This window comes from Chelonoidis abingdonii, chromosome 4 (assembly GCF_003597395.2).
Source record: "Chelonoidis abingdonii isolate Lonesome George chromosome 4, CheloAbing_2.0, whole genome shotgun sequence".
Taxonomy (NCBI): domain Eukaryota; kingdom Metazoa; phylum Chordata; order Testudines; family Testudinidae; genus Chelonoidis; species Chelonoidis abingdonii.
This window is the reverse complement of record NC_133772.1, coordinates 15,254,869-15,281,911: the sequence shown is the minus strand read 5'-3', so window position 1 is coordinate 15,281,911 and position 27,043 is coordinate 15,254,869. Positions and strand designations below refer to the sequence as shown.

The 27,043-nt window shown below is 41.8% G+C and overlaps 1 protein-coding gene and 1 non-coding gene across 3 annotated transcripts; both read right to left on the bottom strand.

The window, feature by feature from the left end:
* Nucleotides 1–8,962: 8,962 nt before the first annotated feature.
* Nucleotides 8,963–26,651, bottom strand: LEMD1 (LEM domain containing 1). 2 transcript variants are annotated; one of them, XM_075065988.1, is made up of 9 exons: nt 26,564–26,651; nt 25,735–25,817; nt 18,575–18,746; nt 18,105–18,230; nt 15,093–15,166; nt 14,155–14,242; nt 13,333–13,427; nt 11,198–11,286; nt 8,963–9,335 (listed from the first exon to the last, which is right to left on the bottom strand). In XM_075065988.1, the coding sequence occupies exons 2-9, from the start codon at nt 25,750–25,752 to the stop codon at nt 9,092–9,094; spliced, it is 906 nt and encodes a 301-aa protein (XP_074922089.1). In that variant the 5' UTR covers nt 25,753–25,817; nt 26,564–26,651; the 3' UTR covers nt 8,963–9,091. The 2 variants fall into 2 exon arrangements, with proteins under 2 accessions (XP_074922089.1, XP_074922090.1); XM_075065989.1 differs by lacking the exon at nt 25,735–25,817.
* TRNAW-CCA (transfer RNA tryptophan (anticodon CCA)) lies at nt 26,560–26,631 on the bottom strand. The gene has a single exon. It is a non-coding gene; the product is annotated as a tRNA-Trp (tRNA).
* Nucleotides 26,652–27,043: the final 392 nt, after the last annotated feature.

Here is a 27,043-nt window from a genome sequence, read left to right as displayed (position 1 = left end):
CATCAGTCTGATACCTTGTCTTCATCAGTGGCAGCTCTCTAAGACGCCTTACAGCCCCAGCTGCTCCTCATCCCTGGGATGTCTCTGAGGAATATGGAGACAAGTTGATTATAATTGACCTTACTGCTGTAGTGCCCCAGCCATTCCCTATTTAGCAACCATTTTGCTGTCATTACTCTCTCAGGGCTATTTCTGCCTAGCACAGATCCTCACTGACAGGTGTCAAGAGGAGAAGGCTGCAGTGCGTAAAATTAGATGGGTGGAAGAGACAGTCTGAGACCACAGCCTGCCAGCAATCTGGCAAGCGACCAAAGGGGAAGGCAGCAACAAGCACAGCAGAGGAAGGGCTAGCTGGTTAAGAAAGGAGAGTGGATCCTAGTCCAGCAATCATTCCTCCCAGTTCACTGATGAGAGTTCAGAGCACAGAGGATGGGGGGAAAGACACAGAGGCAAAATATAAACAACCAGATAATTGAAACAAAAGCTGGTGCAAATATAGCCTTTCCTTTTTATCTAGCAGGGCCCCTGTACCCAGACACATATGAACTATTGATGCTACAAGTTAGGGATCCTTTTAGTGCTCAATCTACTGGATCACTCTATATTGATTCCACTGAAGTTCCTCTGCACTGACAGGGGCATAACAGACAGCAGGATTGGACCTTTCATTTGTGTTTCCTGGATATAGGGGCAGCAATTCTCTTTAGCCAGATATAAAAAAAATGAAAAAACCAAACCAAACCAAACCCAGCTGCTCCTTCTCCCCCCACATACATTTGTGAAGTATTTTCTGAAGAAAGGACAAGCTGCTGCTGTCTCCTCCATACTAAGCAACAGGCGGCCTCAGGAAGCCACAGCCTGGCGGGATGCGGAGTGCTGTCACAGCACAGACCAGCAGCAGGTGTTTACATTCACAAAGTGACTGGAAAGGAGCCAGAAGGGTTTGCACCCAAGCAAAATAAATAGTCAGACTTGTGATCGAGCTAAGCAGTCGCCATGGTGGATTAACCAGTTTGAGGGGTTCTCTCCGAGTTTATGGGATGAAGCACTAGAATAAGGCTTCTGGCTATGGAACGGACATAGAGCAGTCAGGAAAAGGAGATAAAATCCAGAGAATGGGGGATAATGTACCCAAGAGAGCACAGGCTCTCCTCTCTGCTTCATGTTCCCAGCAATCAGTCTCCATGGACAGGCCCCTCCTACCTTGATGCCAGTCCTCTCTATGGAACACTGCTGCTGTTTCTCTGAACATAAACGAAAAGGCACGAGGCTTTCACCCTCAGTGGGATTAATTGTAACAGACAGGAAAACCGATCAAATCCCCAGCTGGACTCCGTAACTATGATTTCATACGTCTACTGAAACAGATGATAAAAGGGCAAGACTATGGGATGGGCTTGCGGCTAAGGCACTGCTACAGAACTCAAGAGGGTTAGATTCCTGGTGTGACCTTTGGCCAGTCATTTACCCTCTCTGTGCCTCCTTTCTCCCACTCTTTATCATGGCTGGACTGTACACCTTTTGGGGCAGGGACCCTGGCTCACTCCGTACCTAGCACAATAGGTCCCAATCTTGATTGGGGCTGCTGTAATACTAATTCAGAGATTCCAAGGTCAAACGGAACCATTGTGATCATCTAGTCTGCATAACACAGGCCACAGAGCAGTAATTCCTAGAGCAGATCTCTTAAAAAAAAAATTCTGTCTGGATTTATAAATGGTCAGTGATGGAGACTCCACCACGACAGTTCATCTTTCATGCAGACTCTTACCTTCATTATTGTTATTTGGTAGCTTCCTATGGCTAGCAAAGGTGATCAGCCAATATCATGCTACTCTCAGCCTTCGGAGTTCAGATAAAAGCAGCACCATTTCCCACTTTGCTCCACACGTAAGGGTTGAAGAGTGCACTTGTGGCACCAAGCCACGTGAGCAACACGTTGAGTGGGTAGAGCATCGTGGTAGCCATGAGAACTAATTCATGGGAGCTTGCACAAGGCCTCTTCAAGTCTTTATAGGTTCTTACACCAGAGCCTCGCTGTAATATAAGTGTGCCTTCCAGGTGTGCAGTAAGCATCAGGACTAACATCTGTCACATGTTCGGTCATCCTCTCCCCAGGGGAGATATGGGAGCAGTGTGGTCTGTGTTTTGGATTTATATGCAGACACATGCTTATATTAGACACACTATCTGTACACACACAAATACACATATATGGAGTATGTGGGTAATAAGCAGTATCTATCTAAACACAGACAGCTGTATGTTTATGGTAGAGAAAGCAAAGTCAAAGAAATTTGCCTTGCACAAAGCAGAATGTGGTAAGATTCGCTGCTTTGCCTTGGGTTCTCCCATCTATAAAATGAGGTAATAAATCTTACTTGTCTCCCCCAGGGAGCTTGTGAGGATTAATCGTTCTAAAGTGTTATGAGATCAAGTGACAACAATGTCATATTCAATATTAAGAGGCCAAAGTTGTTCTTGGAAACTTCATTACCTTCAACAAAGTGACATCGAGAATAAATCTGACCCCCCCTCTCCACGCTGTGCACTGAACTCTACAGAATCATAGCTTCAGCAACAGCCCTGGGTTGTGTTCTAATCTGACCTAGTGCAAAAGGTCTTGTTTATAACATTTTGTATGGAGTACAGCGATAGGAGACAGAGCATAATGGAAGAGTCTTTATTTTTATTTTTTTTGGCAATTGGCCATTAAAGTCAATGCATAGCCTTGAAATGAAATCCCACAGAGCACAATTAGAGCACAATGTTGGAAGCGGTTCTGAAATGGAGGCTTGAAGGGCTAGAGGCTTGAAGGGCTAGACACAATGAACTAGCAGAAGGAGGACTTATTCCCTGGGCACTGAAAGAGTGAAGCACTCAGGCCACATCACTCCCCTCACCCATTCATGTATGCCATGACTCAGCAAAGTATCTTGCCTTCAATGGGACTTAAGCACGTGACAAGCATTTTGCTAAATCAGAGCTTCCGGGACGTTCAGAGATGCCGAGCATCCACAGCTCCATGTAAAGTCAATTGGAACTGCAGGTTCCGTAATGTGCACGGGCTCCCACAGACTTACCGTGCATTTGAATCACCTCTGATCTCCAGACTCTTTTCTGAGCCTGAATACAGGGAGTGGACTTCCTGCTGAGCATTTATGAAATCATTTATCTTGCCTCAGCTCAGAGGCCTAATTATTTCCTTTGGCTGCTTCCTTTATTGAAGAGACAACTGATTAAATGCTGCTGCTTAAAACCTATCTCCCGTCCTGCTGATCTGACCATGTCATTTCCCACTTCACATCCCTTTCCTACCTTCCTCTCACCTGACCTACCAAGTTCTAGCTGCACATTCTCACCTTCAAGTCCCAATTTCCATCTGCTCACCTGCTGGATACCTACCCTTTGCTTTCTCCACACAGTTCTTCTCCCATGTTGTCCCTACTACTTGGAACTCCCCAGGCCAAATTCTTTGCAAGTGTAACTCTAATGACTGCAATGGAGCTACAGAATAAGAGATTAGGCCTTGTCTCTACTCACATGTAACTAAACTCTGTTTAAACCCACCTTAGAACAAGATTTTCCTATTAAAGATCAAAATAATTTTTTACAAATTCTTAAATACTAAGCCATGTGCAAATTCTACCCTAAAGTTGGCCACACAAGCTCTAAACTTGTGGAGACAGGCATAAAAGATACCTCCAACATTCTGCTTGCAAATATGGACTGTCCAGCCATGTTCAGCTGAAACTCAGCAAATTTGTTACTGAAATCTTGCCATCTAATGCCCCTTAGTGTACAGCAAATCAAGTTTAAAGACCCAAAGCTACTATAAAATGGATTTGAGAAAGCGAGAGCACGCGCGAGAGAGAAATAGGATACCATCTAGGCTGAGTCTGAGCATCACATTTTTATTGCAAAAAGTTTACAACTTACTGTTATTTGTAACATCAGAGTTTCCAAGTACTGTTAAATTCAGTTGAGGCAAAAAGCTTTCAGCCAAGTAACGATGGCTCTAGAACAACTTGGAGTTACTGAGCTTCCACCAGATGTTTAACACCTTAAAATAGAAAACAGAAATGTAGAGCCCTGTTTATTTTTCTCTTTGCTCATTTGGCAAACTGATGAACTACAACCCACTTGTGATCTCTCTACAGTGGAATCTGGTTTATTCATTGTCCTGTGCCCTTCTGGAACCCAGAATAAAGCTCCCACGAACTCCAGGGGTGCTGGATAAAGTACCATTCATGGTAATGCTTTACCTATCTGCCATTCCACACCTATTGAAACCAGTGCAAGATGCAAGTATTGGTTGTGCAATGTGCATTGTGATCACAATATCAGTATTATGGATCTCATAAGGTAGAAATCATTCAAGGGGCTTGCCTAAAGCAAAGCAAGATGAGCAACCGCTTGAGGTTCTCTGCTCTTACTCAGCATATGCTGCAGCAGCCTCAGCACTTCATATTGTGATTATCACCCTTCAGCAGATGGGCCTGCAGTAAAGATCCCTGGCTATGGAGGGCATAGTTTGAGGCCATGCTGAGTTGGAAGAGCAGCCTTGATTACTGCAGAAGTAGTAACAAGAAGCATAACCCTCTCCCCTGCCCCCCCCCCCCCCAACTGGCCACTTAATTTCAGCAACAAAAGCATCCCTGCATAAACTCTTACCACTGCAATATGTTCTAGGCCACGTCTCAAGAGCATAGGACACGAGGCATTCCTCATCAGTAATACATATGGGGAAATTCAAAAAGTTTGTGAAAAGTAAAGTTCAGGTTGAATAATGGAAGAACCACCACACATGTGAGATCTAATAGACTCTGGGATTGTCACTCAAGGGAATTGAAAGCCTAGCTAGCTGGTAACAAGCCTGACAAAGCACTAGAGAGCCATGTTAGACTCAGTTATGTCCCCTCCTCCCATTCATGCCTCAGTCTAAGGCTTGGTCTTCATTGAAAGGTTTGGGTTTTGAAATGCAGCAAGATAACACGTGATATTTATCTTGCTGTAAAATCGTAAAAGGAGACAAGGCACGTGTAGCATTTGCCACCTGGTAGCTAGGTGAGGTTAACACTATACCAGGGTTCAGAAACCTCTGGCACGCGGCTTGCCAGGGTAAGCACCCTGGAGGGCCAGGCCAGTTTGTTTACCTGCTGTCGGCAGGGACTGCAGGGAGTGGCATGAGATGTACATGCTGGCCGTGGTTTCCCACCACCCCCATTGGCTTGGGACGGCGAACTGCAGCCAGTGGGAGCTGCATGCTGCCAAACCTGCCAACACGGCACATAAAGAAACTGTCTCGGTCCGCCAGGGTGCTTACCCTGGTGAATTGTGTGCCGGAGGTTGCCAACCCCTAGACTATACCCACACCCACAGCTGACCCTGCCTAGTTTACCTCACAGTAGAACTAGACTGCCTTGTCTCCAGTATGTTTTTACAGCTGGGTAGTTAGGTGCGTTTAAATACACACAGGTTGTCTGTGAGAACTTAGTCAAAGAATGTCAACTCTTTGGGGCAGGGGCTGTCTTTTACAGTCTGGGCAGTAGCATGATGGAGCCTTGCCTGGAGGGAGCTGCAAGTCTGACTGTAATAATGTGGTATATTGTAGGGAACAAGAACAAAGGGGAGGAGGATGGAGCAGTAAGCTAAGAAGGTCTTTTCCATCTCTGTTCTCACTTCCCTATTCCCTTGTTTTGTCCGTGCTGCTGAAAACGAAAGCAGCAGTATTTGAACTTGAATAAGGGCCCTGCTGCCTGATGCCTTACAACACCTTCATGTTTGTTGATCTGGTGGTTTTGCTGATTTGTTCTGTAAAATGAACAAGCATAATATGTGCTAAGCTAACTCCCTGGGGAATAGGCATTGCTTCCTATACCACTTTGGCAAGGTAACTGCTGCCTTCTCTAGCTCAGTGGAGATGGGTAACAGCTGCCACAAACAACCCTGGAGGTTGAGGAAGCTGCTTGTTTTGCTCAATTCCAAGGTGAGAAGGGGAATTTTATTTTATTTTTAAACAATCAAATACTGGTAAGGCTTAACTAAGCTTTCAATCTATTACATGCTCTCTTAAAGTAGGTCAATCAATTACAGGGAAGCAGATATTGCTATAGGTTGGGGGAAAATTTGAATACTAGACATTTTCAGCAGATCCAGCAAGTGAGTCTTCTGCATTTGCTGAAATCAAATTCAAGGTCCCCCGCCCCCCAAGATATCTTCACTTAGAATATATAGCGCTAAACATAAAAGCCCAGCAAACCAAAAATCAAAAAGAAAACCCCACCTATATACATGTGCCCTTGCAGCACCTAGATCAAGCAATAGACCTAGTGAGGGAGAGGGTATTACATGCTAACATTTTTCTCACGATGGCAGCAGCACTTTTTCAGCAGGAGAAGTAAGAAGCACGTACTGTCCAGAGCAGTTGTTCTCAACCTATTTACCATTGTGGGCTGTATATGCAGCTCTTGGTGTGTTACATGGCCTGCATCCACACTATTTTTTATTATAAAAAGTGTGGATATAGCCCATGTAACTAACACACACACACTAGCTGTATGGCCCTGAGGATGTCACATGGGCCGCAGCTGTGTGCTGACTGGGCCACACGCAGCCCGCAGGTTGAGAACCACTTGTCTAGATGGACAAGAGCAAAGAAGCTAGTGAATGTACATTAACCCTGTGGGACCCATAAGTGCGCTTCCCCTACTATGTGTTCCATGGTGTGAGGCAGCTAAAGCCAAGAGACAGGAGGTCTGGTTAATATTGCTTCTTCCCAGCGCATTATAAACTTAATTGATCTGCTGGTAAGGAGAGGAATGGGCTTGAAAAGTTGCGACAAAAGTAAAAAATTTGACGTTCATGTGAACTACGCATTCGACATACAACTCTCTCCAGTGCAGCATCCTTTGTATTTCCGTGAAGACCATCATGTAAATCCAGCACATAGATTGGTGTGGTCTCAGATCACATCTAGATGCTGGGAAAATGACAGGTCTGTTCAAAGCACTTGTGGGCTTGTCTACACCAATAGAGTCCATGGTAAGCTAGGGTGCAGACTGAAACAGGAGTAGATTAAAGAGCATTAAGAAATGGTTTGCGTGCATCAGAACAGTGTACAGCAGCCTAGTGTGACGTAGATTCACACCCCACCTTGCCACAAACTCAGCGTTCATGTAGACAGGCTCTGTGCTTCATTACCCCGTATTCAGAACGTGGAACAGTCTCAGAACTTCTCAAATTCAACATAAATTCTGAAAGTATCTGTAGAGGCAAGAGAAAGTTTCTCAGAATCTGCAGGAAAAGGGAAAAAAGGGAGACAGTAATACCTAGCTCTTTTCATCATACAAAAAGCACCAAACTTTCTGAACGTAAGGACAAAATTTAAAGCTAATTGCTTAGGCCAAACTATTTCTATTAAAGGCAATATATTTTACAACCAAGACAGATTTTGGGAACACAAAAGTTACCATAATAGCTCAGAACAGTGGTCTATTGAGGCTGATATGCCAAAAAGCAGAATACTAGCTGCTTCAGAGGAAGATTTATTCTAGAAGGGTTTTGCAGTAGCAAGCTATTAGGAATGTTATGGGTTTACAAACTACATCTCCCATTCTCCATCCTAAATAACCATACCTAAGCAATGAATTTCAGCTGGAAAATACAACACAAGATTTAGAGACAGGACTGAGTGACAGCTACATTGCTGCTTACATGCTCCTGCTGTCAAAGGCTGAAATCAGAAGGCATGGATTTGAGGAAGGAAACTGACTTCATATCACAAGGTTCTTTATTTAACATTGTAGCAATTGCATTTAAAATAATCTGAAACAGTTAAGTGTTTCCATGTAAATACAAAACCCATGCAAAAATAGCACCTTCCTGCTTTCTGGGCATTTGCTGTATTGAAAGATGGCTTTTTTTCCCCCCAAGCAGCTAGCATTTTAGAACATGCCACTCAGAATACAGTGGCAGAATTTTCTGAGGCAGTGGAATTAAAGACAACAATTGTAGGAGTCAAGCCCTTTCTCCTTGTTACTAGTTATCAGTTTAGGAAAGAGATAATCCATTACTTCATACTGAAACTTTATCCAAGATTTTAGGTGAGGGCATTAGACGGAGTCATAAAGCAATTTGCCGATATCTTTGGGTAAATGAAATGCCTTTAAAAATTAGAAGAGACCATTCAATGTCACGCCATTAATTGACTACATGAGTAGACTTAAAATTGAACACATTTCATAAGGTTTTGGTGATGTGTTAGGTTTCTTAGGGTCAAGCCCCAAGCTCAGAGTTGTGTTTTTCTGACAAGAGCTGTGGACATTAAAATCCCTCAACTTGGTCCTGGCAGGTGAAAATAATTTATTTTCATTTATGGTTTTAAAGCACCTTTCTTTTTACAGCATCAAAACTGAGTGATTTAGGATCTTATCTATATTTAGACAACAAAAAACAGTTCAACTTTAAATTCGAAGAAACACATTGCCTCAAATGTGCTGACAACCAGTAACCACTTTTGACACGATCCAGAATTGGAGGAGTGCAGAAGAAAGTGAATTTCCTGTCACAGTTAAGATATGAGAAGGCACGCCAGGGGAACCTGAGACTTGCTCCTTGTTGTCTGTGGTACCATGATGGCCATTACCTGGCTTGTCAGAGGTGTGCAATTTGTTTTCTAGGTCTCAAGCTAGTGCTTCTCCAATACAAGGGAGCAACAGTTCAGTACAAGAGCATTCATTCTGGGGAAAGACAGACAGACAGACAGCCAATCAGCCACTAGTAGTTTAGAAAAATGCAAAACCCTTACAAGTGGATGAACTGATGAATCTGATCACAAGATACAGGTCTGTTTTCCGTGCCCAAGGCGAGGTGATAAATTGTGAAGCAAGTGGGCTCTCCAAGACTTATGAGCCTCTCTATACAATGAATATTTGACAAAGAAAACTCAGTGACTATAATGTTTTCCCATTGGCCTTTTAATTCACTATCTCAAGAGCTTGTTTACATGTAAGTAGGGAATGAAAGAGGTGTTTGCTTTGTTCTGTAGTCACTCCTAAATGTTCCCTAGCTGGGCATCAGGACAGTACTACTAGCCTCTTCCTGTGATGAAGTTTGTGAATGGATTGTCTGGGTTGGTCTCCATAGTTACATACACAAAGAGTACGAAAACAAAGATAGCGAGTATAGCGATCCTTATGGGCATTGATAGGATTCCTCGATGGGCCTCCTTGTGCTCTAATGCTGATGCCTTGGGCTTCTCCTTTTCCACTTTGGACTTCTCCACAATATTCTGTGTTGACGGGTCACTCTCTCTCACTGATCTTCTCCTAGGACTGTGAAAAGGATAGTAAAGTTTAAGATAGCTTTTAAAAATCCAGACTGCTAACCACTGTTACCTTTCAAACTTAAGCACACAGTATCAGAGAGAAATATAGCACCATGGAACAATCAGGCTTCTTGTGATCAAGAGAAACTATAATATAGCCAAAGCTGAAGCAAACCTCCATATGATCAAACATGATCCTTTGAGATAAACATAAGAGGTAGTTTTTGTGAACTGCATATATGGGGACAGCCAAGGATTCCTTTAAACTCAGGCTGGGCACCCATTGCAGCCAGGAAGTTCATTTTAACACAGCCTGGGCCAGCATGCCCTTCCTTAGCAGAGAATTGGAAGGAATACATTTCCATATGAGCTTTTGCATATGGTTACTATTTGTTGTGTTAACAATGACGATGAGGTGGTATTGGGAAACTGTTTTCTGGTTGGTAGCCAACAGAAGCAAAATCCCCGGGTCAGGACTCCTTTTGTTTAATGGACTGCACTGCAAAATAAGCACTCCTCCACAAAGCTTTCTAAGGCAGCAGCAGGAGACATGGGTTCTTGTCTACAAGAAGGTCTAAACAATTAGAAAGTAGCTTTTTTGCAGAGCTGCAAAGGAAGATCATACCTAAAGAGAGAAACAGCTAAAGGCCTCTACACTAGGTTTCAGTGACTGAGTAGTGAATTTTTGAAACAAAGATGACCATTTTTAGAATCTGGATGCCATTCCCCAGATTAAAAAAATTAAGCTGTTCATTTTTATTGTGACACCGATTGGCAGTACCTCTAATTGCCACTTCAAAGCACTCCAGGAACACAAAGCTCATGTCCCTTCAAGCAGATACGGGCTGCTACAAAAGGACAAGAGACACCAGCTTTTTTTGTGCATTAGAACAGTGCACGTCTCTTGTTCTAGTCCATTCAAGGTCAATGTTTTATCTCCTATGAAACTCAGAACAGCGAAGAATGGCCCAGTGGATTCAGTGAGTCAATATGGAGTGTCTGTACTAATTTTAATTTTATGTAGCATCTAGTATTCCCAAGCAAGATTGGAACCCTGTTTTACTGGGCACTGTACATATACATGAGAGAATCTGTCCCTGAAGAGCTTACAGTCTAAACAGACACGGATTATCCTGCTCCCTATTTTATGGATAAGGAACTGAGGCACAGAGATTAATTGACTTGTTCAAAGTCTGTGGCAGAGCTCAGATCTGAACTGAGATCTCCCAAGTCCCAGGCCAGTGATTTGACCAGTAATGCTCTCTCACCCCTCTACATCAATGGCTCAAGTCAGCCCCAGGGGACTAAAAGTCATCACCATCTTTAAGCTGTTTGGTAGCTTATGTAAAATCAGTTACCAGGTCTGTGTCTAATTCCTAGGTGAAGAGCGGCCACATCACAACGGCCAATAAATGGTACTCTGAATGGCACTCAGAGAAAAAGATCCACTGTGCCATGGAGATTAGACTCGCCTCAGGTAAGAGAGATCCCCCCAGTTCAAGGCCCATTGGCTGGGTCACGCAAGAACTTAAATAGACTAACTTGCAACTTCTGCATTCCCTTGGCCAACACCCTTTCCCCCACAAACACATTATGAAAAGACTTGACAGCTGAGGACAATATACATTTTAGGAAGCAGCTGTGTATGTCATGAGCTTTCTGTAGTTCTTTCCTACTTCACCTCAGTGCTGCCTACTAACATTTTTATAAGCCAAAGCTTTCTTTTCTGACCAGAGATCTAACCATCCATGGAAGACCCTGGTGGAGTCTCAGTTTTTCAACTGCCAAAGGAATAGGAAGGAAGAGAGGCTATTGATAAGTAGTGCAGTTGTATCAAATCACTCTTTGTGAATGGCTGCAGAACATTACCTTATTCCTATGGGAGACCGGGGTTCAGGAAACCAAGTTTCACCTTGACCATCATCTTTGCTAACTGAGTCACCCATTATGTCAGCTGCCTAACAAAAGAAGAAAGTTTATAGTGGGAGATTTAGTAAAATCGACTTTACGCAGGATCCTTTATTCCCAACTGGTGAAGCCACAGAACAAGTTGTTGATAATTAAGAGAGTAAGAATATCTTAGTTAACTTTTTTGGAGTGAGGATTCATCTTGGTGGATTTACAATGACCAAAAACAAGATGAATGGGAAAGGGCAATTCTGTGCCCAGTGCAAGCCTGGAACATTAGCTGTGATCACAAAAGCCTGAAGGAGAGTTGTGCCAGAAACATTATGATAACCAAATTCTTTGTTTTCTAATAAGAAGCAATTCAGTGAGTGGAAGCAGCCTTCAAATAGCTTTGTTTAAAGTGGATATTTCCTCTATCATGACCAGAAGAGACACCTTGTGAAGGATTTACAGCCACCCAGGAGATTAAGTTAAAAAAAATAGATTAGTTGCCTGCAGTCTACTCTGTTTAACAAATATTGAGGCCTGTGGAGTATTAGCTGGTGTTCGATAAGTCATTGTGCTCTTGTCCAGCATGATCTTACCCTGCCAAAGAAGCAAGTGATTACAGCTTACTTTAAAGTAAATAAATCAACATTCCACAGTAAGAAGTACTTTGTATCTGGACATATGACCTAAATCCACTAATTCAATAGCCCGTATAAACAAGTTGAACAAAGATCACCACTGCAATTAAAAAAAATGGCTCAGGTAAAAAGAATTGGGGGAGGGGGAAATGGTTAAGCTTTTTTTGAGCGGTAACACTTAGGGCATTTAGGGAAAATATGAAATTCGAGACTGAATCTGTTCAAAAGATTGCAATGGCACTACGCCAAATGGACCTTGTTAGGTTGTTGGAAGGCTATTATTCACTGATACAAACAAAAAAAAGGGTTCAACTGCGAGGCAACAATTATTTTTACGGATAAGCTAGGTTCATGAGCTGAAGCACACAATCGATCTGGTCTAAAGCCCTCAGAATGAAAAAGATAAATGTTAATATATCACTGTTTATGTTTTCATAGCATCCAAAAGCCTTCATCAGGACCAGAGACCCACTGTGCTCGTTGTTGTACAAACCTAAGAACAGCCACACTGGGGCAGACCAATGGTCCATCTAGTCCAGTATCTTGTCTTTGGCCTGGGCTACACTAGCGAGGGACTTCAAACTAAGATATGCAACTTCAGCTACACTATTTGCGTAGCTGAAGTCGAAGTATCTTAGTTCGACTTACCTGGCTGTCCTCACAGCAGCCAGTCAACTGCCACGGCTCCGCCATTGACTCCGCTTACTCCTCCTGTGGAGGTGGAGTACCGGCGTCGATCTGCAGATCAATTTACTGAGTCTAGAAGAGACGCGATAAATTGATCTCTGATACATTGAACACTACCCGCCAATCTGGCGGGTAATATAGATGTACTCTTTGACAGTGGCCAGTGCCAGATGCTTCAGACACAATGAAGAGAAAAAAAAAAAATCATCAAATAATCCATCTGATTGTCCAGTCCCAGCTTCTGGCTATCCTCACTTTAGAGACATTACAATCTAGTGCCCCAATCTGGCAAAGATGTAGGCGTGTGCTTAACTTTGTGCTCTGTTAGAAGACTTTACAGGACTGGGGCCTAAAACAAAGTCACCTCTCCTGCACTGAAATCTTGCATAAAGTTATTAAGTGTACATCATAGTTTCAAGATCATTTCTTGCTGATTTATAAAAGCAAAGCAGCATCATTCTGTGATTATTTTCTATTCTTTCAAAGGAGGTATGCAATTGTGTGTGTATGTCACTTGTTTTAAGAGTCCACCTTTGAGGTAGTGCTACTTTGGCTTAAATTAGGGTAAGGGAAAATTTGTATTAGGGATCAAATGCAAGACCAAGGAAAGGAATTTTGAAGTGAATGGACAGGGCATTAGGTAGCTAAATGTTATTTGGCGATACATCATTTGTACATTTTGCTTTGCTATTTACTCTAGGACACATTTTTTGTGGATAGCACTTTTGGAAGATTTTCTGGAAAAAAAGCCAGTTTATTATAAGTTAATTGGTGCCAGAGTACCTTTGTCCTGCGACTAGCCTGGGGACTGCTGCCACCTGACCTCTTCTGTCCTTGTGTCCGATGCGCTGGCAACTTATCCTCTGGCAATATTTGCTCTAGCTGTTAATATCCAAGACAGGCATTCATTAACTGGAAGGGTAAACAATCTATGCATAACTGAATACTCTCCTGGTCAAAGCTGCTGCATCAAAGTCAAGAAACTGTGCACAAGAGACTATTCTCTTGCAGTTAACAACCTGCACTTATCCAAGAAATGACTACTAGTGATTTTTCCACCTGTGACGGTAAGTCTACACCTTCATTTATTGTGCATTGTGGATTAAAAAAATGCAACCAAGAACCTGGAATCATCTGTGCATCACACATCAGACATGTAAAGTAGTCCTCAAGATAGAGCAGAAACTGTTGTTAAGTAGCAATCAAATATCAGCTTGCTTTATTTTTTTAGAGGTCCAATGTAGATGTCTGTAATACAGCCCATCTCACAGTTAATGGAACACCTTCATTGACATGGGCCAGTAATTTCATAGAATTATTCTCGGGACTATCTCTAGTATGCAATTTGAACGATAAGGCTTTTCTATATGAACAAGATGCAAATAGACCCAAACCAATGATATAGGTCAACCCCTGATCAGTAATAACCATTGCTGAAAAGTTAGCAGTAGGTGAAGTAAGAAGCAGTGAAGGAACATTGAGCTGCACTACAGCATGTCCAAAGAGAAGCTTTTTCTCATGCAAGTTCATGCATAACAATTCACAAATCTTGAATTTTAGGAGCACCAATGTAACCACAAATTAAAATATTGGGAGGGTGAGTACTTTCCTCTGCCACTATCTTGGCAAGACTGTAATCTGCATCAGGTGCTAGGAGTTTCTTGTGGCGTTCTGAAAATTCAGTGTGTGGCACCTGTAGGAAAAAGAAATCCACAAGGAATGCTGAAAACCAATGGAGACTTCTACTAATAGTGATCTTAATTAAAGGTCCATATTTTCTGAATGGCATAATATTGAACTGTTTATTTTACATAGATGGAGCCAGCACATCTTAGTATGGTATTTATCATTTAAGCTTTCTTCAAATGCTTCAGGGCAGTGTCTGAAGCCAATTGTTGTAATTAGGATTTTTTTTTCTCTAAAATATGAAGAAACATGAGGAAGGCTTGTCCAACAGTTAGACCAGTAGCTAGGACTCAGGAGACTCGGTTAAATTACATGCCTTGCCACAAGCTCCCTGTTCAGTCTTGGGCAAGTCACTTAGTTTCTCTCTGCGCCTCAGTTCCCCATCTATAATACAAGATGGGGATAACAGCACTTCTGTATAAGAACTTCAGATAGATGGGAGGTGTCTGGTCTTAAGGATTATAGGAACTTGTTTTCACACCACTTACAATGGTCACCTTACTTTGTATCCTTTTAAAATCCATGCTTAAATGTTATTTAACATGCTGAAACATGGGTGGTGGAATAAATATTTAATAGTTAATTTTAAGTCAGCATTTATAATTACTTGGGCACTTTGTATGTCAGGAAATCAACTTGGCATATTCTTAAACACCTGAGCTGACTGTATCACGGTAGATTTCCTTGGGCTGCATTGTAGAAGTTGTGCCATAGAAGCATACTATAATTAACTGATTGAAGGTAATTGCTGCATTTGTCAAGAGCTTAATACAAAGAACATCAGGTTCTATTAACTTGAAATTTCCTGCATGTAGCAGCAGCTACATAAAATATTCATGCATTAGTAGGTTACTTACTTTACTGTAGCCAGTGGCACAAGCTGCTGTCACTTTGAAGTCTTTTGTTTCAAGGACTACTTCAGTACTGGTCTCTGAATAAGGAGAGGAAAAAACTAACAAGTGAGGGCCTTAAAAGGGTAAATTATGCTGGAGTATCTACGCCATGTTGCTTGAGTCAATACTTCAGAACAAGACCTATAGGATGGCCATCTTTAGAAACTGCTTTGCTTAATTAGCCTCCTGTGCTTTCACCTAGATGCAATGGTGATAGGCAACATACAAACACATAAATGAGAAGGTGCAAAGAGGCAATGTGCCCAAATGCCAGCAGTCTACTCAACAGAGGATTAGATTCAAGTCTTCTGGGCTAAAGGGGCAGGAGAGATGTCAGAACAGTTTCATATATTGGCAATCACGCCTGGAAAACTAATGAGTAAACAATTCCTTATCCATTCCATAGCATGACGTAGTAGTATATTCACTCAATATAAAAAGAAGGCTTGTTTGAGCTAGCTGTGTTTTTGTTAGGACAGCTGCTATGCTGTCAGATTAGTCCGACATGCAGCTGTTGGTTAAGTATTTTTCAAAACATTTCTAATCTGCTCAGGATTTTGGAACTCCTTTTTTCCCCAAAAGCAACAGAAATTGCCCCACCAAACTAATTGCTTTAAAAAGTTAGCAATTCCTTACAGCCTGTAAAATAAATGAGAGGCTTGGTTATCTCCTTGATGAGAACTTAAAAAGGAAGCTTACAAGCGATTAAAAAAAGCAAAGCTTGGTTTTAAGTTCTATGCAGCTCCTCAAAAAGATCTTCAGGATTGAGCTATTGAACGTTATACTTCTGCTGAGAGAAAACCCTACATTCATTTTTCTCCTCTAAAGATATTTCAAATTCCCTTGATACTCACAAAGGTGTTAGTATGCCAGATCAGACCACAGGACCATCAGGTTCAATAGCCTGTCAGACAGCGGTCAGTGCCAGACATTTCAGGGAACCCTGCAGCAGGCAGTCACAGAACAACCTGCCTATAGAATCAATTGCTCCCTAATTCCCACACAGACTGATTTATGCCCTGAAACACGCTGATTTACATCTCTTCAGACTTCTAAATGTCTCATTTATCAGTGGATGTTCTCATTTTCCATATAGGGCCTGATTCTAAGTTACACCAAGTTAGGGGCCAATTTAAGGCCCTTTACAATGTCAGCAGCAAATCCTCAATAAGCTTTATGATCGTTTACACCAACTGCAGATTTGCCCCTCAGTACTGTAAAGAGATATTAGTGTAAAGAAGAATCAGGCCCCTAACTTCTAGCCCTTTTTATAAAAATCTAGCTAAGATCTCAGGCCTGGTCTATGCTACAGAGTTAGGTCAATGTAAGGCAGCTTATGTTGCCTTAACTCTGAAAGCATCTACAGTAAAGTTTAGTTCCCAGCGACTTAACTCACCCACTACACCTACTTAACTTCACCTCCATAAGCGATGTAGTGCTTAGGTCAATAGTCAGGTTGATGCAGTGTCAGTGTAGACACTGTGGTGCTTACATTGACAGGTGCTGCCTTTCAGCAACTGTCCCACAATGCCCCATACTGGCAGTGAAATGGGTGCAAATGCTCCTGGTGAGGATGGGCACCGCTGACAGGGAGCATAGAAAGGACATGTAAAACAAATTCAGTTACTGTGGTGGCTGCATGTCGATGCAATTTAAGTCAACTTAATTTTGTAGCATAGACTTGCCCTCAGACTCACCCTGTGACACTGAGTTACAAAGGTTAGTTGTGCATCATGTAAAAAGTATTTCCTTTAATGAACTGACTATTGATAACCATTCAATTGCATTCATTTGTTCTGTGTTTGTCCAGAGCCCAGCACAATGGGGTTCCGGTCCATGACTAGGGCTCCTAACCATCTGTCAAATACAGATAATTCTATGCCCCTAATTTGCCTTCTCAAAACTCTTGCTCTGTACACCTTGATTGTGTCTCACCAGTCCCAGTGTTTTCAGCATAATAGACGAGACTGAAGAGGTCATCCAAAAGCCAATGCAACTTACTTTCTGATTTGTGTAATACGTGCAAGTCCTGCAATGTGCATGGTTTATTTGGGTTACATGGCCCAGATCTGAATTTTTTTTTTTTTTACAGCACCCAGGGATATTTGCTGCTGAATCCCACTACTCATCTCAGTGTTTTATAGCATTTTTAGTTTTCCATCTCAGAGCAGAGTCAGCCAATAACTCTACAGACACTGAATAAACCATGTGCCATTATTGTTTTGGTTTAAACAATAAAATCATATACAGAATGGAGGGGGCACACTTGGTAAAGAAGTGGAAGATGGAGTGGAAGACAGCAAGAGGTGATAAAACAGTTTTAGACCACAAACCCATTAAGCCACACTAAAGTAAGGACAATAGGCGAAATCCAGGCTTCACTAAAGTCAATGACAAAGCCCCCACTGACTTCAATTGAACCAAGATTTCACCCCATGATTCTATGAGGAGCACAATATGGAAGGGACAAAAGGGATTTGACCTAAGAAATTGCTCTGGAGTTCAGCTGCAAAGACTTACGGAACTATTGCAGCAAGATTACTTTCCTTCATAAAAAGTCACCATTGAGATACTGTTGTTTATCAGTAACATTTAAAATAATTTCAGATAGCCAATCCACCCATCTACCCAGGGATCTAGGTCAGCTTTACTGCACCGGTCAGGGGTATGGATTTTTCTACATCCTAGTGATATAATTATGACTACCTAATATTCTAGTATAAACCAGGCCTTCGGAGCATGAGTCCCATTGACTCTCAATGGGATCTGTGCTCCTAAATCACTTAAAGCCAGATTTTTGAAGCACTCAAAGATGCAGATAGGCCTAACTCCCATTGAAATTAATGGAAAATAGGTTCCTAGGGAACGTAGAAAAATCTCATATGGTAATACTAAAGGCTCTCAAACATACAAAATATTAAGATTGATAAACTGACACTATTTTAATTTCTGCATCCAAAAAGTTTACTACTGTACCTTTTTCTTCCTCACTCTCTGAGCTCCGATCAAGATCTCCACTTTCCTTTGACTTGGCACGTAATCCTTGTGGACTTGGATTCACCAACTGCAGTAGTTTATTCTCATAAAGAGTCCTTGTAGAAGCTAAAATAAGCAGTTCAGAATACAAGGGGATTAACAACAATTGGTTTGCTGTGCAATTAGTTTTATTGTTTTGAAAATCTGATCCTAAATTTCAGAGATTTCACGATGAGCTCAGCACCCAGCAACTCCAGTTGAGAACAAGTGCTGAGCACATACGAAACATCTGGCCACTTCATTTAGATGCTGAAATGGGAGCTGAACTCTTTTGAAAACTCAGGCCTTTGTTTTTTTGTCTTACGTTTTTGAGTTGGGTTGAGACCCAATTTCTCACTTTAAGACACGTTAGAGTAGATTCTACTTCCCCATCTGTTCCCAACCATAACCATAATTAATTTGAAGCATACGTAGTATCGGTCCAGGCTCAGCACCATACATGAGAAGCTTTTCCTGCAATTCATTGTCACTCAGTAGTTTAATGCTGATTTCATCTGTTGTGTCTTGATCTCGGTTTTCTTGTTCTTGCTTTTCTATCAACACACCAACAGTAACCTGGGCCATCTTTTCCAACAGCAGAACCTTTGGAATAAGATCCGAGAATTCACCATGAAAGCTCAATACAGTACAGAGGCATCTTTAACCATTTATCCTCTTGCTCTGCAAATCCTGTTTTATTAATCACTTCTATATATTTAGATAAACTGGAATAGTTACATTCTGGTTTCCTGCCATGGTTGGAATGGTTTCGAAGTGCCTCACTATTCCATCACACATTTCAGTATTTACAGATTTAGAGCTTTCATACAAAGTTAGGTGGCAAATTATAGGTAACAAATTATATTTAATTGACAATTATAGCTACGTGGAACAAGAGATGGTATGCTCAAATTTCAGAGGAGGCTTCTAGAAATGAAGTAAAAAGATCTTGTGTGTGTACTAATATATTATATATAGAAGCCAATAACTACTACTAAAATCCCTAGGCCTATATGCAACAAGTACTTTGAGTATCCCTTTATAGTTCAGATCTCCATTGTTTGCAGTGTCAAGAGTTTGGAAAACATTTCTCCTCCTTCCCTCTCCCCCAACCTCCCAATCCTGCCTTCTTCACTTCCTCGTCTTTCACGAACACTCTAGAAATATCATTTTGTTAACTTGCTTTCCTTTTGCTGGCTGTCTCTGCAGCAGCCTAAAAATATTGTTTCATTATTCAGTTTATGCTTGTAGTGATGGCGAAGTGTCCCTTTCAGGCCTGCCACTCTGTCCAAGTTCTATGTATATAGATTTAATAGCCTTCAGTAAAGCTTCTAGAGCCTATGCCTATATGACCGAAGGGAAAGCCTATAAGATCTGCAAGCCAAAAATATGCTGTGTCTGGGTTATATTAATTATTTTCAAGTACCAGACCGACATTCCCACAGCACATTTCCATATATATTACACAGACTAAATGAATCATTTCTAGCACAAAAATACTGCGCATGACTGCATACAACAGCTGCTCTTCCACGCCTTGGTCTCTTGTGCCCTGGTTTTGATTATAACAGGTGCCTCTCTGATTGGAAGAGAGTCTGTAGAGATCCAGATATTTTAAAAGGGGTGAAAGCACTCCTAAAGCCACACCTCTTTTACTCGCTTCCCCTTCCTTGTAGTGGGAAGAAAAGGCTTAGGAGCCAGCCAGCCTATGCAACTTTTCAGATTGTGTCTGGAATCCACTCTACCCCAATTCTACCTTGTCAGAACAACTGGATAAGATCTAATTAAAGTGGTTTCATTCCATTTGCTTGGCTTCTGTGTCCATCTCCCCATCTGTCTAATGCTGCACAGGGACTTTGTGAGGTTTACTTCATTAATGTTTACAAAGCCCTAGGGAATTCACACATGGAAGGTGCTATAGAAGGGTGATGTTTTATATCAGCAGAACACTGTATTCATCCGAGCACTTGATGTTTTCAATCTACCATGAATGTCAGAATGAAATCTTAGAAGCAGTACAGGAAACACTGGCAGATAAGTCCCCATATTGTTGACAGAATAGATATCTGTGGTGCACTTTCATATGCCTTTATTATTTATTGACTGTCATCAGCATATGAGGGGCTCTGCAACCTCAAACAGTTTTCAGTTTGGAGTACAGTCCAGTTTTTCTCTCAAGATTAGTTGACAATGCATTAGAATTAGGTTATTCTAAATACACCTCTACCGAGATATAACATGAATTCGGATATCACGCAGTAAAGCATTGCTCCGGTGGGGGGGGAGGGGGCGCGGGGCTCCGCACTCCGGAGGATCAAAGCGAGTTCGATATAATGCAGTTTCACCTATAACACGGTAAGATTTTTTGGCTCCCAAGGACGTTATATCAGCATAGAGGTGTACATAAATTCTACACTTGTTTACCAAACATCTTAGCATTCAACCAAACCCTAATGCTTTGCATCATGGGAAAATAAATAGTTAGACATCAATTCAAGTTCTCACTCTGCATTTTTATTATCTGAGACTTGAACTTAACCATATGTTGATGGGTAGAAGAGTGATCCTGGACGAGAGAGGTTTTAATACTACAGTGACTATTACTGCAATATAATTAATTACATATTACAATACGATCAAAGCCAACCTTAAACTGACACTCTGCTCATGATTTGTCACTGTTTATTAGAAAAAACCTTCACTAGCCAGGTTTATCTTATAGTACTGGCTAATTCAAAACCCTATCACCTTGACTATTAAAGAAAAATTCTGTTAAAAAAAAAAAGTGTCTAAAAAACCCCATACTCAATGATTCTAGCAGTTTGACTATTACCTAGAGCTTGTCTACACACAAGTCGCACCAGTTTAAACACAGATTTGGTTAAACCAGTACAAACTCCACTGTGGGCATTTAGTTAAAATGTACAGGTCCAAGCTCAACTGACATAAAACCAGGCTTAAATTGACATAGTAGTGACTACACACAAAGCTGCCCCAGTAATATCATACCTGTAGCTACATGGATTCAACTTCTGTTTAAAATCAGGCCTCAGTAACATTAAGAGACCTTCTGTCTAGTTCTAGAATTCTATATTTAGATGGATTTTTGAAGCGGCATAAGGGAGTTAGACGCCCAACTGCTGATTTCCAGTGGGAGCCGAGCACCTAACGCTTGGCCCCACCATAGATCTGATTAATAAAGAACACATTTAATCTCAAAGAGGTTTTAAAAATTAATTTTACCTACAAGTGTCTAATGAAAATTCTAGAACAAAGACCCTAATGGGTCATCTGAGACACCTTGCGCTCATTTTTTTCATGCAGGGATCCCGTCAACCGACTATATTTTAATGTAGTTTAACCAGTTCTTAGCTCTTGGCTGAAGCCCAGGATATAAAGTCAACTCATGCCTTAATTTCTCTGAAGTGAAAATAAAATTTCTAAACAAACAATCAATCTACACATTTTTACTACAAAGTACATGATTTTACACGAACCAAGTCTAGATATTTCATATCACTGTTTCAGGACATATTTGTGCCTTAAAGTTCATCAGCCCTTTTTTTTTTGGTTAAAAAAAAAAAGAACGTTTCCCCGAAAAGACCCATTTCAATTTAAAATGAGGGTGTCATTTCCTAAGGCTGAATCTACCCTGGTAAAAATTACCATCTGCCACTCTCCACTGGGACAGCTCTACTGATGGGAATTACAGATCCCTCTTATGCCAGGTTAGAAACAGTCTTGGAGATTGTTCTGATATCCCAGATAAATTTACTTACCCCCTCACATGATCTTATGAAATTCTGACTCTGTAATTAAAACACCTACAGATGTTAAAAAGGACTTCCTCCTTCTAAAAGCCCAAATGCCCCTGCTCTTCCTGCCCAGAATAAAGCTCTAGTGACTTATCTGTGACATCATTAATTTCCATGGTAATAGACTGGTGTCAAACCAGATTGTGACTTCACTGCAGGTTCGTTACAAGGAGGAATTTTGCTGGGAAGAAGAAAAGCCAATCTATTACACCGGTGAGGCCTGAAAATAGCGTAACAGTTTAATGAGGTTAGAAATACAAGATGCAGCTATGGCAGAAGGCAAGTAAATACATATGGGGAAAGCTAATCCATGATAGATATTTATGGAAGTGATACTTCAAAAGAACATCTGTGATGTCTACAAATTCTAGGAGCTATAGCAAATGGACAGAGCAGCAGAAATGCTAGTGTTTTGGGGGTTGTAGAGGCATCAAACTATGGAAAAGGAAAGAGATACTGTCTATCCCACTCAGCTGAGAGCATGACTAGAATACTGCATTCACTTCTGGACACCTCAGTAGTAAAAGGGATTAGTTACAGTCCTTGACTAAAGAATACTGTATAGTAATTACTAAGACAAAAGGTAATTCAGAAGAGCAACAAAAATGATGAGTCTGGAGTGATTTATTTATGAGGCAAGATTAAGAGAACTAAATATTTCTAACTGAATGAGACTGAATGTTAATGAAAGCTTCCTATAGCGGACATCAACTACACTGTAGAAGTAGTCTTCCCAGATAATTGGTGGCGGGGGGGGGGGGGGGGAAGAGCCATGGCTTGAAATATTTAGGACAAGACAAAGCTCTGGTCAGACTGTAGGGAACATGCCTGCACACTATGCTGCACTAGAAGTTACCGGCTGATAGGTGTTTAAGAATGATATTAGAGTTCTGTGTTCCAGTTCATTTTAAAACATTAGGGCAGAAAAGAGTTACACAGAGAGCCATTTTAAAGTTCTGATATTCACTCAGCCATTATATTAGCCAAGCTCACTGCAGGTGGCTAATATTAAACAATATTTCTTCAGATGCTTTATTTTCTACCTCAGACAGGCCTCATAATCTGTCCTTGGGCCCCTAGAATAACAAAGCTAGAAATTAGTATTTACTAAATACCTGGCATGTTTCAGCCCCTGTTTAATGGAAGAAACACCCCCCTCTGCCCATTACAGAGAAATTGTTCTGCTAGCACTGGCGTAGACATTTTAAATTATTTATCCAGCTTTGTATTATACTATGCACTAAAGGCATAAGTAAAAATAGGATTCCCTTAGAATGCCACGTTTCAAAGTAAGAACGTGTTAAAAGGAAACAAGAGCTGGGGGCCTTGAGTGACGTATTTCACACTTACGATTAAAACATGACTAACAATTATCTTAAATTGTGTTCAGTTCCCGTCCCATGGAAGCCACATTCCATTTAAATACAAGTGCAACCTGAAAAGGGTGAGTGTACACATTCACTTAATCTACAAATACATTTTAACAAAGGAGTCAGTCAAACTGAATGACCAGCATTTCAAATGGCCATCTGCCAAAACCTATTTCCATAAAGACCTCAACAGTTAACTAGCAGCAAAAAACTGAAAGGATTTAAAGTGCTGTTTTCCAGTCATTTTTATGTATAAACATACAACTCTTTACTAGTTCACCCATTTGAAGAGATGCTATTCACCTCCAAGTTTCCCCGTGACACTTCTTGTCCACCCCCAATACACAACTAAAAAAATCTAGTCCATATATTTGATTATCAGAGTCAATGTGGCAAGGATATGACATTCAGCCCCATAAAAGCTAGGTTTAGACTTGATTCTAGATCTTGTAGTCATACAAATGATTTTAACGTAGCATCTTTCATTCAGAGGACTCTTAATCAAGGCTTTTGGAATAACTGGTTTTGTCCATCAACTCTCTCTTAATTTAAAGATGAAGGAGGACATTACACTGGACAGGGCCAGCTCCAGGGTTTTTGCTGCCCCAAGCAGTGGTGGTGGTGGTGGGGGAATAAATAAATAAAAAGCCATGATCACAATCAGCAGCAGCTCCATCGCGCCGCTTTCTTCTTTGGCAGCAGGTCCTTCCCTCTGAGAGGGACTGAGGACCCACCACCAAAGAGCCCAACGTGCCACCCCTTCCCCTTGGCTGCCCCAAGCACCTGCTTGCTGGGCTGGTGCCTGGAGCCAACCCTGACACTGGACTAAACAGGAAATTCAACTTCAGCTCTTTTTAGTCAGAAATTATTTTTCTAAATAAATAGAAATTCAGGAAACAGATAAGCTCAAAACAACTTCTGTTTGCAGCAAGAACAAAAGCCATCTAAAGAAAAGAGACTGAACATTTAAATGAACAGTAGAGCATTAAAGACCAAGATTAAAGGAAATTCATTTCAAGATGTTTTATTTTGTACACCTGAAGAGTTAAAAGGTTAGAATCCAAGAGCACTCAAGCTTTTTCTATTGTGAAATAGACACCACTTTTATAAGACCATCTGTTGCTTCTCAATCCAAAATAGTTTGAGTAACCAAGCTACCATGACACTGCAATGTCATCATGACTAAATTTAAAAAGAGCACTATTAGGTAAAATTAGTTCCAAAAATGGGGTTAGCAATTGTTTGTTCCAGGCAACTACTGACTGAATGACTTTCCAAAAAGCTCTGTATCATGTCACAGAACTGTCTAATGATCTAGTAGTTACTGGTGCTTTGTTTTGTTTACCTTTCTCAAAGGTTAGTGTTCTGGAGAGCTGCTGAGTACTTTCACCTCCCACTGAAGCAAATGGTAACTGCAATTGCTCAGCACCTCATGAGACTATGCTCAAAACATTGGGAAGATTGGATAGCATTGTCAAAAGCAGTTAGAGACTCACTATCAACTTTAAAAAGCCTACTCTGCCTGAAAGTGGTTTTGCCCCACTATGGTTACAAGAAACCCCTAAGAATGCTATAAACTGAAAGATAAGAGCAAAATATCCCTCTCAACACTGAGAATGTTTGCTTTATGCATCTGACAGCACTATGTAGAGATTTTCTGTTACCCCAGTTATAGTCAGTATCCTCTGTTATATTTATGAGGGTCTTTCATACAGCAGAGAGAACAGAATTTTAAAATCCGAACGCATGGTTGTGAAGCTGTACGCATTAGCAGAGGAAGAGGCAGGTGCAATAGTTGAAAACAGCCTCAGATTTGTTTGTTTTTTTAAGTTGGCTAGATTTGTTGGTAGCTGATAGCATCAGGGCCCAAATTTAGTTTTTTGGAAGGTTTTTTTGTTTATTTTTTAAAAAGCTTTATGCCCACCCAATCTCCTCCTGACTTTTAAGTGTTAGTAAAATAGCTTTGTTTGTCCTCTAATTGTTTGTAACTTAAGCACTGTAGCCATAAATTTCTGCATGATAACCAGAGTGAAACTAACTAGTAGAATTCAATTAAAGGGGAAAAAAAGAAAAATAAATCAAACATTGATTATTTAAGTTTAACCTTTGGTGTAATTTATACAGGCAAATGAGGCTCCCCCCCTCATGTAATTTTAACCCAGTAGTGTCAGTTTACTTTGCTTATGTAGTTTGCATCTTAACACAACTGTGAATTACAAGATAAATGCTGCACAAGCGCAGTGTTTAACCAATAATCATACATACTTGTCTAGGATTTACATCAATAATAACCCCTCTTTTCAAATTGATTTTGCTGAGACTAAAGAAGACTGCCTTAGGAATATATGCCAGAACTGTATCATGTACATAGCATTCTTAAAAGGAAGAGGAAGGCATAAAACTCACTCTATCATCCTCACTCATGGGAATTCACAAGCCAGCTGAGCATCCGCATCCAAAGGACAGGAACATACACCCCTCCCTGGGAGCTAAGCAGGAGTGCAATAGCAAAGAAGAAGAGGGGTCAGTTGCAACAGGATGAAGTAGCAGATTGCCTGAGGAGGTGCCTTCCAGCCCTACATTTCTGTGGCTTGGTCCACACTAGAAAATTAAGTTGGCTTAACTACATCACACAGGGGTGTGAAGCAGGGTTGTTAAACCAACCTATTCCCTCTCCCCATATAAACAGTGCTAGGCTAAGGGAAGAATTCTGGCCTCTACCTAGCTGCTGCCTCTTGGGGAGGTGAGTTATCTGCGCAGACGGAGAATCCATCCAACCATCGGCCTAGGTAGCATCTACACTGAAAGTCTGCAGCTGGGCCACTACAGTATAGACAAGCCCTATAAGTGGAAGTATACAAAAAATGCTCCCTGGGGTGACTCCTACCCTGCCTCCCAACTACCCTTTGTTTTAATTTGGGGAATCCTTATCCTTCCTATTATCTCCCTCTGCTTTGGGGGAACCCCATGCTGCTCCCCCACTGTCTCTAATTACTAGCTTAGGGGGATTCCCCATGTTCCTCCAGTTTACTTTTAGGGGTACCATCCCCTTCTGTTGGATTACAGGTACCCCCAACTCATTACTGAGGGGGGGAGGCAAAGCCCTCTCCAACACTGCCTGCGTTGTTTGGGGATCGCGTCCCCTTATCGCACTACACTAGAGGAAACACCCCCACCCGCCCTCTATTTTGTTAAAGGTGTAAAATAAATCCCCCGCAGGGAGGGGCACCCTGACCCCGACGTGATTCGAACACGCAGCCTTCTGATCTGGAGTCAGACGCGCTACCGTTGCGCCACGAGGTCCCGTCACTGCGGGCAGGAGCGGCGCTTGAAGAGACTGCGCGTCTGAGTCCTCCCAGCCACTCCCCCTTAGCGCATGCGTACTCTGCCCCCGGCGTTTCCCAACCCCACACCTGAGCCCCTCGCTCTCCGGACCGCCTCCGCAGGCTGCCGCGCGCTGTCGTGGCGACCCTCACCAGTCTCCCCGACGGACGCTGAAGATGAGGGCAATAGCGCCCCGCCCTCATCCTCCCACGGCCAGGCAGGCCCCCCCCCCAGCCGCCTTCAAACCGCCCGCCGGGGCGCCTCACAGCCAACCACCGCCCGGCCACGCCCCTGTGGGCGGTACCAACTCCGGGAGTGCGTGCCTCGGGGGTGGGGGGTTCAGCGGGCGCTACCACTCGCCCATAGGGCCATACCACCGACAAGCCCCGGG

Coding starts and splice junctions, on each gene's coding strand:
- LEMD1 (XM_075065988.1), bottom strand. Junction 18,231..18,574: donor TGAGCCTGGACCGATACTAC/GTATGCTTCAAA, acceptor TGCTTATTTTAG/CTTCTACAAGGACTCTTTAT. Junction 15,167..18,104: donor AGAGAGTGAGGAAGAAAAAG/GTACAGTAGTAA, acceptor CTCCTTATTCAG/AGACCAGTACTGAAGTAGTC.